Source organism: Chenopodium album, chromosome 25 (assembly GCF_948465745.1).
Source record: "Chenopodium album chromosome 25, dcCheAlbu1.1, whole genome shotgun sequence".
NCBI lineage: Eukaryota > Viridiplantae > Streptophyta > Magnoliopsida > Caryophyllales > Amaranthaceae > Chenopodium > Chenopodium album.
Genome location: NC_137858.1, coordinates 29,802,633 through 29,817,628, shown reverse-complemented (window position 1 = coordinate 29,817,628; position 14,996 = coordinate 29,802,633). Strand labels below are relative to the sequence as shown.

At 34.9% G+C, this 14,996-nt stretch overlaps 1 protein-coding gene across 2 annotated transcripts; it reads left to right on the top strand.

The window, feature by feature from the left end:
* The first annotated feature begins 260 nt into the window (after positions 1–260).
* LOC145613368 (endo-1,4-beta-xylanase 3-like) lies at positions 261–8,535 on the top strand. 2 transcript variants are annotated; one of them, XM_081668466.1, is made up of 10 exons: positions 261–702; positions 802–870; positions 2,356–2,708; positions 2,788–2,938; positions 4,394–4,752; positions 4,824–4,974; positions 5,159–5,508; positions 5,739–5,916; positions 6,046–6,582; positions 7,331–8,535. In XM_081668466.1, exons 1-10 carry the CDS (start codon positions 637–639, stop codon positions 8,435–8,437), a joined length of 3,321 nt encoding a protein of 1,106 aa, XP_081524592.1. In that variant the 5' UTR covers positions 261–636; the 3' UTR covers positions 8,438–8,535. The 2 variants fall into 2 exon arrangements, with proteins under 2 accessions (XP_081524592.1, XP_081524591.1); XM_081668465.1 differs by having other exon boundaries at positions 4,391–4,752.
* Positions 8,536–14,996: the final 6,461 nt, after the last annotated feature.

Genomic DNA, 14,996 nt, shown 5'->3' with positions numbered 1-14,996 from the left:
TCCGCGGAAGGACCACAACTTGACCATTAACAATCACAATACAGTTACAAATAACAGCTTAACAACATATAAATACCCTATATTCAATGAAAAACCCAACTTACCTAACATTTAAAGTCAAGTTTAGAATCAATACACATAAATTAAAGATAAGGTTAGTATAACTTAAGGTGGAAGACTACACAAGAAAAGAATCAAGTGGGAGTAACGCAACTCTTCCATTCCAATTCAAGCATACACCTATTTCCTATTTCCTATATCCTATGTCCCCTATACAACCAAATCTCAAATATAGATTGCACTTCGCCATCCCCCTTATATCGCCTCGTGTTTTACCAATGCCAAATTATTTTACCCCGGTTTTAAACTACCGCAACCCTCCTCCTTTACCCAAACTCGCAATACATAGGTTGATTTAGACTTAATCAAGGGCAATGTATAGAACTGTTATAAAAATTTCCGACAACCGAAAACAAAAACACCCTTTAAAAACCCCAAAAGAGGAATTGAAGGGTTTGATTGGAAGATTAGATTAGTTGGTCCCGCGCTTTTCTTAGACTTCACTTGAACTTAACATCCTAATTTACTTTTCTCACAAAAAACATAAACAAAACCTTCGAGTTTTCTCTTCTATAAATGAGGAAATTCAAACGTTTATGCTTCCCACGTCGATTCCAGAACTCAAGAATCAAACATCAACTGGTTTAATTTTACTCTTATTTGGTCAAATACTTAATATTTATACATATTTAATAATTTTTCTGATTTTAATTTGTTTAATTTATTATTTGAATTTTGTAGGAATTCGAAGAGAATATGGAAAACCCACAAAGGAGCAACAGTTGTAACAGCAATGATGTTGTTGATGAGGTTATTCATTTCATCATTTGTTTTATTTTATTATTTTATATGTTTAGGTTTCCTTTATTTTTCAGTGTATGCTTTTTGTTGGCATTGATTTAGCAATGGCTTAATCTGGACAAGAATAATTTGTTTTATACTTGTTTGATCATCACTAGAATCATTCCCTTTGTTCTGTAGATTGGTTTACATTTTGTATTTTTCAATTTTTTCACGAGGCTTAAGAAAAGTGGATTTAGTAATTTATACTCCTTACTATACTAATTTGGGACAAAAAATATGGAGTATTGTATTAATTATCTTAGTCTTCTTGGATTGTTGTGTATTTTGCTCGTTATTGTTTATGTCACTTCTTTTTCCAAGGAAAGATTTAAAATAGGGACACCCAAAAAAGAAAACAAGAACTATATTATGAAATGGAGGGAGGATTATTTTTGCTCATTTCCGTCGTTAGTTTAATGAAACAGCTTGACCAACTGTTGCATTTATGTAATAGTACTCATTTATAACCATATCAACTCTTCATCAAATATACTTCTGCTTCCTTCATTTATCTTTATAGCTTTTCAGCTCCATCTGCTATAATAAGCTATTGTTTAGTAACTGTTTTGGCTGAATTTTTGCTATTTTTACAAGTAATTCTCCTATGCATTTTTCCTTGATTCATTTTGATTTCATACTTCGTCAGTGTTGATAGATATGGTATATATCTGGCTTTTTTGGAGCAACTGCTGTTAATAAGGATTATTAGTGATCACTGATCAGGCTATTTACTAGTCATCTGTGCATACTAAAACATTACTATATTTGAAGAAAGTAAAGAAGAAAACGTGGCGCAATCAGAATGACAATCACGCCAACTATACAGTTTGTGCTTATGCTGTATGCAGAGCTCACATACCTCACAAAATTTGTTTCTGCTGTTAAACCATGACATACTGCTGCTGTGGATTAGTTATTAGATTTCTTCATACTATTTTTTTTGGGAGAAACATCCTTGTATATTTATACGAGGAGTCATATCATGCATAAGTTCATTTGATGGAATCAGTATCTGATTTTGTTGCACAGACTCTTTTATTTCTCTCAGATTCTAGGAATATTTTTCTGTCTTCACAGTCTCACTTCAATTTCATTATTTTTACAATCGTTTGCAATTTAATGGTAATAAGATGTCATTTAAAATATTCAATTCATCAGAATTCTTAATGTGGCTTTGTTGCAGCAACAATACTACATTGGCTTAAGTGCTTAACAGACCTTATTCACAGGTTCTGGAGGTGTTTCCGTTGAATTATTTTTTCTAATTCTGTGGACGGAATGCTAAATAATTATATATAGAAAAGCTATCTCATTTCCAACTCAAAATCCCTACTACATAAAAGTTTTGCCTGAAAGTTTGTTTGTTTGATCAAGTAAAGAAAATAGCAAATGCTAAATGATTATAGAAATAATTTTGAACTGTGTCTGATAGACTTTTGCATCTCGTTACAGAAAAGGTTAGTGAATATGGGCGGTACAAGCAGTACTTTTGCTGAAAAAGTCATACTGAGCCATGATTTCACCCAAAGCCTCAACTCATGGTGCCCTAATGGTTGTGAAGCATCTATAGTGCTACCTGAGTCAGGATATACTGAAGGAACATCAGAAAGTTATGCTTTGGTTACAAATAGGAAAGAGTGCTGGCAGGGATTGGAGCAAGATATAACAAGTAGAGTTTCTCTAGATACAACATATAGAGTTTCTGCTTGTGTTGGAGTGTCTGGAAGTCGTGAGTTGTCTACTGTTCAAGCCACACTGAAGCTAGAGTATAACAAATCGGACACCAAATATTTATTCATTGAAAAGTGAGTTTTTCCTCACCCCTCTATTTCACTCTTTTTATTCCCTGGGAAAATCTGATTTATATGTTGGTGACTGGCACAGGATTCCAGTATCAAAGGGGAAATGGGAAAAGTTGGAAGGGACTTTTCAGCTCTCATCAATGCCTGATCGTGTTGTGTTCTATCTGGAAGGGCCTCATCCTGGTGAAGACCTGCTCATCAAATCCGTGGTCATTTCTTGTTCCAGCCCCACGGTATGTGATTTCATTATGGCATTTACGGTGTGGTTGGATTGAAGGAAATGGAGGGAAAAGAAGGGAAGGGAAGGGAAGGGAAGGGAAATGGAGAGATGGAGTATCTTTCATTTGGATAGAAAATGAGGAAGGAAGGGAATTGGAGGGGAGAGAAATGGAGGGATTAAATTGTAGGAAATTAATCCTTCCAATAGAGGAGAGATTTGGAAGGAAAACTTACCATTCTTCCCTCCCCTCCCTTTCCCTCCCCTCCTCTTCTCCTCCTCCCCTTCTTTTCCCTCCTCTTTCTTTATCCAAACACACTGTTACACTTTATTTGGATAGAAGGAAATGGAAGGAAAATAAGGGAAGAGAAAGGAAGGGGGACAAACTCTCTTGTTTGGGTAAAGGATTGGGGGAAGGAAGAGAAAGGAGAGGGAGGGATCCATTTTCCCTCTCTCTTTAACAAGTTTAATCCCTCCAAATTTGGAGGGAAAATGGAGCTCATCACCTCCCCCTCCCTTTCTTTTCCCTTCCCTTCCTCTTCTCTCACTCCCCTTCCTTATTTTTACTATCCAAACAAAGAGTTAATTTTTATCTTCTATTTTGGTAAGTAATTAAGCGATATATTAACTAACAAAAAATATGTACAAGATTCACATTAAAATGTCAAAACTACAAAACAAACAATATACATAACAGCCATAAATAAGAATTCTTGATCTCAGCAGTCATTCATGATCAGAAGGAATTATATTGTGACATATAGTTATAATTGATAAAGATCATGTTTTATAGCCATTGACTAATTTATTCAATCAAAAGCGAAGTGGAACAGTTTAAAATCATAAGCTGATTTTTTTAACTTATGGGACATTAGCATAATAACAGATCTAGTGAATGATGGTTCATTTAATTATCAGTTGTTAACCTTATGATAAGGGCAATAAATAAATGGAAGACTACGTGGTCCTCTAAATCTAATTTGTGAATGATCTTGATAATATAGTTATGTGTTTATACTTTAGTTCCAATAAACTTATCATGTCTATTAGTTATTATTGTACACTAATTGTAAACTAATTGTGCCATATCAAACTTTGTAATAACTCAGTGATATAATCTTTAGGCCTATAAACTACTGCTCTTAATGCTTTTTGGCTATTATATTTGTACTCTTTATTAACTTTGTGAAGTAAACTGAGTTCCCTCGTTTTTTTCATCAATATGAATCTTTAGTCTTTTGAACAGTGATGCTCACAAGAACTTTGAATAGAAGTCTTTGAGATGTCTAAGCATGATAATTGTGTGCACATTACATACCTTTTCATTTCCCCCTTTAAATTTCTTACTGTTCTTTAAAGGTAAATTCTAACTTTAGGATTTTGGGAATAAAATTAATTGGTGCAACTGATATTTGATAACAGAAATATTAAGCTACTTCTGATAAACATTGTTGTTTTTCTGTGGCAGAAGATGAACGGAAATATGGGTGACACAATGACTGAACTTCCTGAAAACATTATACGGAATCACAACTTTTCTCAAGGCTTGGATTGGTGGCACCCCAATTCTTGTGATGCATCTGTAGTGTCACCTGAGTCTGGTAATACTGAAGGAATGTCAACAAAATTGAGTGGTGGCTATGCAAGAGTTATAAATAGGAAAGAGTGCTGGCATGGATTGGAACAAGATATAACGAGCCTTGTCGCTCCAGGATGTACATATAAAATTTCTGCACAAGTTAGTTTGTCGGGAACTCAATCTTCTAACATTCAAGCCACGCTAAAACTAGAGTACAAAGAATCTGACACCAAGTATTTAAAAATTGAAAGGTAATCATTAGTATTCTACTCAAAATTTATATTCATTTAAATTTTCTAATTTGTACATTTATCTGGTGTAGGATTTCGGCATCAAATGAGAAATGGGAAACTCTGCAAGGAACTTTCGTTCTTGAAACAGCTCCTAATCGAGTTGTGATTTATCTTGAAGGACCTAATTCTGGCATAGACTTGCTTGTAAAATCAGTAACAATTTCCTGTTTGAGCCCCATGGTATGTAATTGTACTTTCATTCTCAATACTGGTTTGTACTGATGTGGATGATTATGTCAAGTTAGTTTCTTATTATGCTGTAATTGCTTTACGTTATGCTTGCTGGCATGTATTTCCATTTTTATGCTATAAAATTTGAGATTTCGATAATAAATTTAATTTTTATGTTTTGAATATTTGACAGAATGTGAGCAGATGTGGGGATGATGAAGATGAGGATATAATTCTAAATCCTACATTTGAAGATGGACTCAATAACTGGTCAGGAAGGGGATGCAAAATTGTGTTACACGACTCTATGGCAGATGGAAAGATTAAACCACAGTCTGGCAAGGTTTTTGCTGCAGCAACAGAACGAACACAATTTTGGAACGGAATTCAACAAGATATTACACCTAGAGTCAAGAGAAAGTTAGCTTATGAGGTTACTGCTGTTGTTCGGATTTATGGTAACAACGTTTCTAGCGCTGATGTCCGAGCTACGCTCTGGATTCAGACACCAGGTAAACGTGAGCAGTACGTTGGCATCTCAAAGTAAGTTCCTTTTACTTGTACATTTTTTATACTTTCTGTGCATTCTACCTATCATTTATAAATGTTACTACTTACTATCATTTAGTTTACTATAAAAGTATAAAGATACCCAAGCTTGGAGCAGTAGTATATTTTCATCATGTTATGCTAGTAATCTTGATGTTATGATCGTATTCAAATGCAGTGATTTTTTACTCATTTACTTAGCTTGAAGAATTTGCTGTTTATAGTGTGCAGGCAACAGACAAAGATTGGGCTCAGCTACAAGGAAAATTTCTTATCAATGGCTCTCCATCAAGTGTTGTCGTCTATTTGGAAGGACCGCCTCCTGGTACTGACATCCTCCTTAACAGTTTTATCGTAAAACATGCACCCAAAACTCCTCCATCTCTTCCACCAATTATTCAGGTCAGTACTGTTTTAAAATATGCACCCAAAACTCTTTTACTTAATACTTGTGAGTTGGAGTATTGAACTTAGATTTTTTGGAGTAATTTACTTCATTGCTGAAGCATTTTGTGACAATTTTTTCAACAGAATGCTTCTTTTGGAGTGAACATTATCCAAAACAGCGAACTTAGTGATGGTACCAATGGCTGGTTTCCTCTAGGCAATTGCACATTAAGTGTGCGAAGTGGTTCACCGCATATTCTTCCTCCAATGGCTGCTGATTCTCTAGGACCACATGAGCCACTAAGTGGTCGTTACATACTTGTGACTAATCGCACACAAAACTGGATGGGTCCTGCTCAGATGATAACTGAAAAGCTGGAGCTTTTTCTCACATATCAGGTTTCTGCTTGGGTTAAGATTGGATCTACTGCTTCTGGACCACAAAATGTCAACATTGCACTGAGTGTGGATGGTCAGTGGGTCAACGGGGGCCAAGTTGAAATCGGTGATGACAGATGGCATGAAATTGGTGGTTCTTTTAGGATTGAGAAGCAACCATCAAAGGTCATGGTTTATATTCAGGGCCCTGTGTCTGGAGTTGACTTGATGCTTGGAAGCCTTCAGATTTTCGCTGTTGATCGACAAGCTAGATTCAAACAATTGAGAAGGCAAACTGATAAGGTACCTCCCAATGATTTATGTCTTTTGAAATCCAACATATAAAATCAACTTTCGCCTGATGACTCTTAAGGAATCCATGCTTTTTGTAAATGAACTAAGGTGGTCAGATATACACGAGTAACATGACTTTCCAATTGGAGATAATGAGATGAATTGACTGTTTTCTACTTCATGATGATTAAGACGCACAGAGAGCATAATGTGCCTATTCCATCTAGTCCATTACTCCAACATCATAAGTTCAAAAGCTAATAATCGTAAAAAAAAAAAAAAATTAAAAAACTAAAATAAAAAATTGACTTGATTAGACGCGGATAAATGCTTAACTATTTCATTGCCTTCTTTTATCTTGACAATGTAATTTTTATATATATATATATATATATATATATATATATATATATACATGTATATATATATACATGTATATATATACATGTATATATATACATGTATATATACATGTATATATATATACATACATATATACATATATACATGTACATGTATATATATACATGTATATATATATACATATACATGTATATATATACATGTATATGTACACATGTATATGTACATATATATATATATATATATATATATATATATATATATATATATATATATAGTATGTTGATTTTAATCTTATATTTCTCAACAAGCAAAAAAAAAAAAAAAAAACTGCTCCAAAGCCTTTAATACCAAACGATTTTTAAGTTTCATTCTGTTCTGTTCTGTTTTTCAGATACGTAAACGTGAAGTAGTCTTGAAATTCTCGGGAGACAGCACATTTGGCAACTTTGTGAAAGTCAGACAAACAAAGAACAGCTTCCCCTTTGGCTCCTGCATCAGCAGGACGAACATAGACAATGAAGACTTTGTGTCCTTCTTCCTGGAAAACTTTAACTGGGCAGTGTTTGGAAATGAACTTAAGTGGTATTGGACTGAAGCACAACAAGGGAATCTCAACTACAAGGATGCTGATGAAATGTTAGATTTATGCCAAAAGAACAACATTGAAGCTCGAGGGCATTGTATCTTCTGGGAAGTAGAGGGAACAGTTCAGTCATGGGTAAAGTCCCTCAGCAAAAACGATCTAATGACAGCTGTCCAAAACCGCCTTACAAGTCTTCTCACTCGCTACAAGGGGAAGTTCCGGCACTATGATGTCAATAATGAGATGTTGCATGGATCATTTTACCAGGATCATCTAGGTAAAGACATTAGAGCCAACATGTTTAAGACAGCAAACAAACTAGACCCATCTGCCCTTTTATTTGTCAATGATTACCATGTAGAAGATGGAAATGATCCAAGGTCAAGCCCCGAGAGATACATTGAGCAAGTGTTAAATTTGCAAGAGCAAGGTGCACCAGTAGGGGGTGTGGGAATTCAAGGACATATTGATAGTCCTGTTGGCTCAATTGTCTGTTCTGCCCTTGATAAGTTGGGCATTCTCGGCCTTCCAATATGGTTCACAGAACTTGATGTATCTTCAATTAACGAGTTTATAAGAGCAGATGATTTGGAAGTCATGCTTCGGGAGGCTTTTGCTCATCCAGCAGTGGAAGGAGTTATGTTATGGGGGTTCTGGGAACTTTTTATGAGCAGGGAGAACTCACACCTTGTGAATGCTGAAGGCGATATCAATGAAGCTGGTAAGAGGTATCTCAAGCTCAAGCGTGAATGGTTGACTCGTGCTCATGGTCATATTGATGATGAAGGACAGTTTAGCTTTACAGGCTTCCATGGGACTTATGAAGTGGATATTGTTTGTTTTGATAAGAAAGTCACCAAAACATTTGTGGTTGACAAGGGTAATTCACCTCTGGTGATTCCTATCAACTTGTGAATCAAGATTGCTGGGATTGTATCAATATCAAGGAAGAATGGCAATATTAAGAACTTAAGGCTTATTATTCATTTGCAAGTTGATTTCTTGTTATTTCAGATGTTTTGTCATTGTTTCCATTATTTTTCAATTCTTATCTCAAAAAAAAAAAAAAAAAAAGTAATAAGGTGTTGCAAGTAATCAAATCAATAAAATAATGTTATTATTGTGGGTGAAATTCAATTATTTTGAGTTGATGCATAAACCCTTCAAATGTCAATTATGATCTCCAACTAGAAATCCGGTAAAACTATTACTAATTCCATTTTTATTTGTTGGTCCAATTATTTGACATTTTGACATGTATAGAGATTTCAATGTAAAAAAAAACTAATATTTTAATGAATTTTTAATAATTCAAAATACAAATCACGTGGGAGTTTGTATATCTTCAGGAGAAATTAAGGTTACTCTCTACGAGAAAGTTGAAATTTAACAACATATTTAAGCAACTTGCATGCTAAAAAGCTACACATACTCCCAATGTATGTGGGAGCCACATACATTATTGTATGGCAGCATTACATTGGTTGTTTTGATGGGGCCCAAAATCCACTTGTTTTTAAATTTCATACAAATTTAAATGAAATTTCCGATTAACCTAAGGTTTGAATTTCAAAATAGTTGTCATTTTCAATGCAGTTAATTTAACATTTAAAAAAAAAAAAAATCATTTTTGCAACTCGATGAACAACATTCAAGAGAAAGGGCGAAATGGGAGATGATGGAAATTGAAAAAAAAAAAAAAGAAACCTTGAATCTGCTGCATTATAGTTACAAAAACTTTAATTTATATCCACCGCAAAGATTATTCGGTTTAATTGAACAAAATAATTGTTGTTTATATGAGATATTAAGAAATTTTGAGTTAAATAAGTTTCCGAATTTTCGATTTGGGGTGTTCAAATAGGATATATTCCAATTAACAATGTAAGCGTGTATATATTATTTGCAGATTATATTGTGTGAATATTTTGCTACTTAATTGACTTATTCTTCCTCTATTAATCGTCTTCAATTTTGAAATGGGCATGTTTGCAGAATATACCCATTTTCAATTGAAGTAGTGAACTCTTCCTATTGATTTCAAATTGATTTGGATTTTTTGTTGGAATACTATAATTGTTAAAAGCACACAAGTAACTGAAGGCATATTGATTAATAAATAATTAGGAGATTTGAAGGCCGACAACAGCAATGGTTGAAAATGGTCTTAGGTCGTCGACAATGGCGGAAAACCCCCAAAATATTCGAACAATGTTGTTTGAAATATTTTTAGTAACACAGGAAACTATATTTGGTAAGCACAAATCTGAAAACAACACAACAATTCATAATATAATTTTTAGTAACATAGAAAAATATATTTGGTAAGCACATATCAATTCCGAGTTACGTGATTCCTTAAAAGCGATGTTTCTCCCTTATAATTTTTTTTGTTGTTACTAGAGCTGTCAAAAACCGACCCGAACTGGTGAATTCGAACCGTTTCGAACTGTTCCGAAAAGGAACCGAACCGCTATGAACCTGTTATTTTAAAACCGTAAACCAACCCGACCCGATTTTTTTAAAACCTGAAACTGAACCGATCCAAATGTTTGAGAACCGTTAATGAACCGTACCCGTTATCAAGCCGAACTGATACAACCCGAAACCGAGAACAACCCGAACCGAGTACTTTCGAACCCGATAGCAACCCGACCCATTGTAAACCGAAACCGATTAAACCCGACAAAAACCTGATAAACCCAAATCGTTTACAACCTGTAACTTAAAGCCGAACACTATATTATATTAAAAAAAATCTGAATCAAAAGCTAACTCTAGATTTGTTATTATTATTTGATCCTGAAAATCTTTATACAGAAAAAGGGACTTAATTAAAGCTAAACAACTAATTAATACTCCATATGATCTATTGGAATAACTAATTATAGAATGTTGAGGATATACTAGGATATATACGTTAACGTAACCCGTTTAAAACTGGCAAAACTAGTTGTCAAACCGACTATGTTCAACTCGAGCCAATTATGACCTGAACCGATTACAACCCAACCCGATTAGGACCCGATATGTTTTGACCCAAAACCCGCTTTAAACTGACAAACACTGTTTTTAAACCGGCCGACTTTAACCCGAACCGATTATGACCTAAACCAATTATAACCCGACCCGATTAGAATCCGACCCGAAAAGAAACTGTAATAAAAATAAACCTAACCGAACCGACCCGAAATTATTTAAAACCGATCCGAACTGACACGATAATAATTTCAACCCGTTAAAAACCGATCCGTTGTAAACCGAAAACCGATAAACCGAACCACAAAACCGATTGACACCCCTAGTTGTTACCTTTACAGTGATCTTGTGTAATTATTTTTTTTGGTAATTATAGCTACCAAATGTTACAAAATGGTATTTATAATTTTAAAGTGGCATTGATTTTGTATAATTGTATTTGTTTAGAATAAATTCATGTTTTGAGGAAAAAAGGCCGCCCTATCAAGTCCTTTGAGAATTAGATAATGTGAGAAAGACACAATCAATCAAAATTAATAAGAAATCAAGGTGAAAAAGTAAAGATAATCAAGTAAATAATTATTTTTCTTCATTTGTTCATTAAGCTAGTACATTAATTAGTAACCGATTATATGTTAGAGGAAAATGTAGAATATCTAACTTGCTTTTATGAGAATAGGGAATGTTGATTCATGGAATCAGTTGTAAAGAATATGGATAATTTAGCACAGATGATTTTTTAGCAATTGAAATAATCATTTAGTGTGATAGGTGCTATGGGCCTATATGCACTCAAACAATTAAAGAGCGTTTACTTGTCAAATGAACTTTCTATGTTATGGAGTATTAAATTGTAATAAATGTATCATTTCTTCTCAAATTCTTACTAGACTAGCATCACGATATGATAAATTCCTTTGAAAAAGTAATCATTGGTTTGTATTTCATGCTATATAAAAAATTTAACTTAAGAGTCTTCATTTGTATATACTATATAGCCCTTATTGATATGCGACACATCTTTTGAATAATAGTAAAAGATGGTATAGTTTATCAGTACTATAATCTATTTCCCTTGGAAATAGTTTTTAACTTGAACCCTTATTAGTCAACTTAGATCGATATTGTAAGCTTATTCTGAGCTCATAAAGCAAAGTAGGTCATAATTTTATTGTTTTCTTACAGTAGTTGTTATTATGATGATTTTCATTGTTGTTGTGATGATTTTTCTTCTTCTTCATCTTCTTCTTCATCATCTTATTATTATTATTATTATTATTATTATTATTATTATTATTATTATTATTATTATTATTATTATTATTATTATTTTTAATATTATTGTTATTATTATTAGTATCAAACCCTTGAATAAGCAGCGCACAGTGTTGAAACAGAGAATAAAGGAACACCTAGGCGGTAGCACAATACACATTGATGAGTCCTTGCGTTCATCGTCTGACCCAACCCTAAAATAGGAACCGCCCGAAGCCAAGCAGAGGGGTGATCTAGGAGTTAAGGGTGGAGGCGTTGCATTTCACAAGCGGCGATGTAGCCCAAGATGTTGACCTAGGAGTTTGGGGTCAAGTGCCACACGCCTAGGCCATACCCTTGAAGGATAGCCTTTATTGCGTCGTGTAGAGGGAAGCGAAGACCAACCAAGAAAGCCACCTCATAGCAGTCAAAATAATTGTTGGCATTTTTCTGGTCATCTTTTCAGGCAATGGTGCCTAGTTCAGGCAGCACCCGGATGTCATATCCCTCACCAAGAGGGCGCTTTATTTTGAAGTCATCCAGACCCTTCTCCACATTCGCCCTGTCCTTGGCAGATACATGGATTTTAAAAGGGCCCGCCTCCTTGCTCCATTTTTTACACTCCTTTACCTCGCTATTTTCTAGCGGCGATAGAGAGTCATCGCTGCTCTCCACAGAGTTGGACCTAGAGGTAACCTCACCCCCGCCTCTCCTGGCGGCGGCTTCCTCTTCATTTACGGAGCAAGAAATAGAGGCGGCCTCCTCACCGTCTTCTTATTTTGACTCATTGAGAATCCCATCAGTTGGGGTCGAGGGTGCACCCGAAGGAGATCCTCCCTCCTCTTCAGTCAGGGTCAACACCTCAGTTGTTTCCTTCTCAGGCGGCACACCTTTTGTGCCTTCTTCTTTATACTCCGGATTTGGGGTCGTCCACATTGTCTGAGCCATAGTGTCCTGCACAGACACAGAGACAGTCAGATTCGGGGAAGTATAAGGATGATCCAAACCCCTGAAAACGACACCCCCAGTCCTAGACTCAGCCATGCCAGGAGACCGACTGACTACTGACCTAGGTCGTGCCGTGTGTGTTGATGGTGAATCCATTTATTAAATGTTATATACACAAATGGAAAAAATAGACAAAAGAGCTGAGAGGGGGAGATATGGTACCTTAAAATATTTGTTTCTAGAAATATGTCAAGCGCTGACCGGTTGTAAGGCCTATCAGGCGGGCAGAAGATCAAGCAGATGTTTGTGAATGGTGAATGACACAAACGGTTGTCAGACTCTCTCTCTCTAGAAATTTCATTGACTGTCTCTCTCTACACTTTTTGGAAACGTCCAAAAAGGGGGTGGGGGAACCCTATTTATAGAGGGATAAATTCAGGGGCATCCTAGTAATTTCCCCACAAGGTGAACAGTTAAAACTGATTCAAAATTGATTGAGTGACAAGTGTCACAGATGCCACGTGGCACGCCACGTCACACATGTGAGGGGCAAATGATTTGGGTAAAATACCCAGGCCTCGTGGCCCTATTAGGAGATAACACGTGTCACCCTAAGAGAGGTTCAAAGTTGACCTACCCTCATTCGACACGTGGCACTCCCAATAACTTGGAAAAATGACGGCCTTCAGGTCCCGAAATCCTAAGAAAGCCGCAAAGCGGTGCAACCCATTAATCCTAAGTTTTTGTGACCAAGTCCAGGGCAAAAATCCCAAGGACCCTATAAATAGGGAGATTTTCCCATTTTGGGGGCACACTCATTTATTAGAAACACTCATTTCTCTCACATTAGAGAAACCACCTGATTTCGGAATCCAAGAAGATATCGCTTCTTTTCACATTCTCCGTACACATTCTAACTTGATCGTCGGAGGTGGAACTCCCACCACTCAGAGTCTCCGTTGTTTTGCAAGTACAGGTGTCGGAATCCAGTCTTGGTGACGTAACCTAACTCTCCAGATTGACACAGAAAACCCCGAAACAAACACAATGTATCATATTTTTTTATACATTTTTCTCTATTCTTTATTGATAAATATATGTTTACAATTTTCAATTGATGGTACAATATGCTTGGAAATGGTCGAGCTTAATCAAAACTCATGTTTGGGGATCATAAAAATTGGTAGGAGTTCATTTTTCAAATCTCACCTTAAATTATCTCAAGATTCTACCTCTGATATTTCTATTAACCTCAAGAAAAATCTCTACCTCTTAAGAATTGATTCTTCATTAAATTTACCTTCACTTTCATGTTTAGTAGCTGTTGTTGAGCAAGTATGAGCCATGAAAGTGTTTTTTGGAAAAAAAAAATTAGAAACATTCAAGACTACAAGGGCGGCTTAAATTAGAGAAGAGTGGTGGAAATATATCAAAGATTGCTTCTGCACAGTATTTCAGTAAACAATTTGCTTTGTAAATTAAATATAATCTTGTTAGGAATGAAATGTAATCAATTGTTGTTTATTTGTAGTAGGGTAATATATGACACATTTGCCATATATTCAGAACAAGAGGCTTGTGGTTATTTGGAGATTTCTCTGTATGTCATCGAAGAAAGAGTAGGTAGAAATTTTCATAATTTCATAAACGAACTTCAATCAAAGCAAATTGAAAAGCAGTTTGATGATCTATTGTCCACATTGGAAAGCGTCATCAATTGGATTAGTCCAAGAAAGAGACCAAAATTGCAAGTTTGGATTGAGGAGTTCGAAAATGTTTACAAATTACTGAAGGAGTTGTGTCACTTTTTAACCAGCTAATGAGTTTGAAAAGGATAAAATTTTTTCTTCATTGAAAGTTCAGTTTCTTTGATATTCAAGTGTTATTGCTAATCTTATAAATTGTATTTATCTACATATTGAAGACATGTTATTTGCAACACCATAAGTATACTATCTACGTAGGTTTGGTTGTTATTTTTTTTATGTTTTTTTTCTGCTAACAATCAACATAAGACTCAACCAACTTTATTATTTGATCATCTATTTCTTTGGTCGGTCGGTCATCAAATCTATTTCATAAAGTTTCTAGATACTTTGAAAGAGAATTTGATTAAACGCGAAATAAATACTAATGCTTTTATTTCTTTCATATTTAAATATTTTACTTACGAAATATAAACCACTATTGTAGATTAAATTTTTTTACATTTGTTTACAAAGGTTGTCATACGAGTTAATAAAGTGTTTCCTTTCATACCGGGACGCCACTTTATTTTTTTTAAAAAAATTAA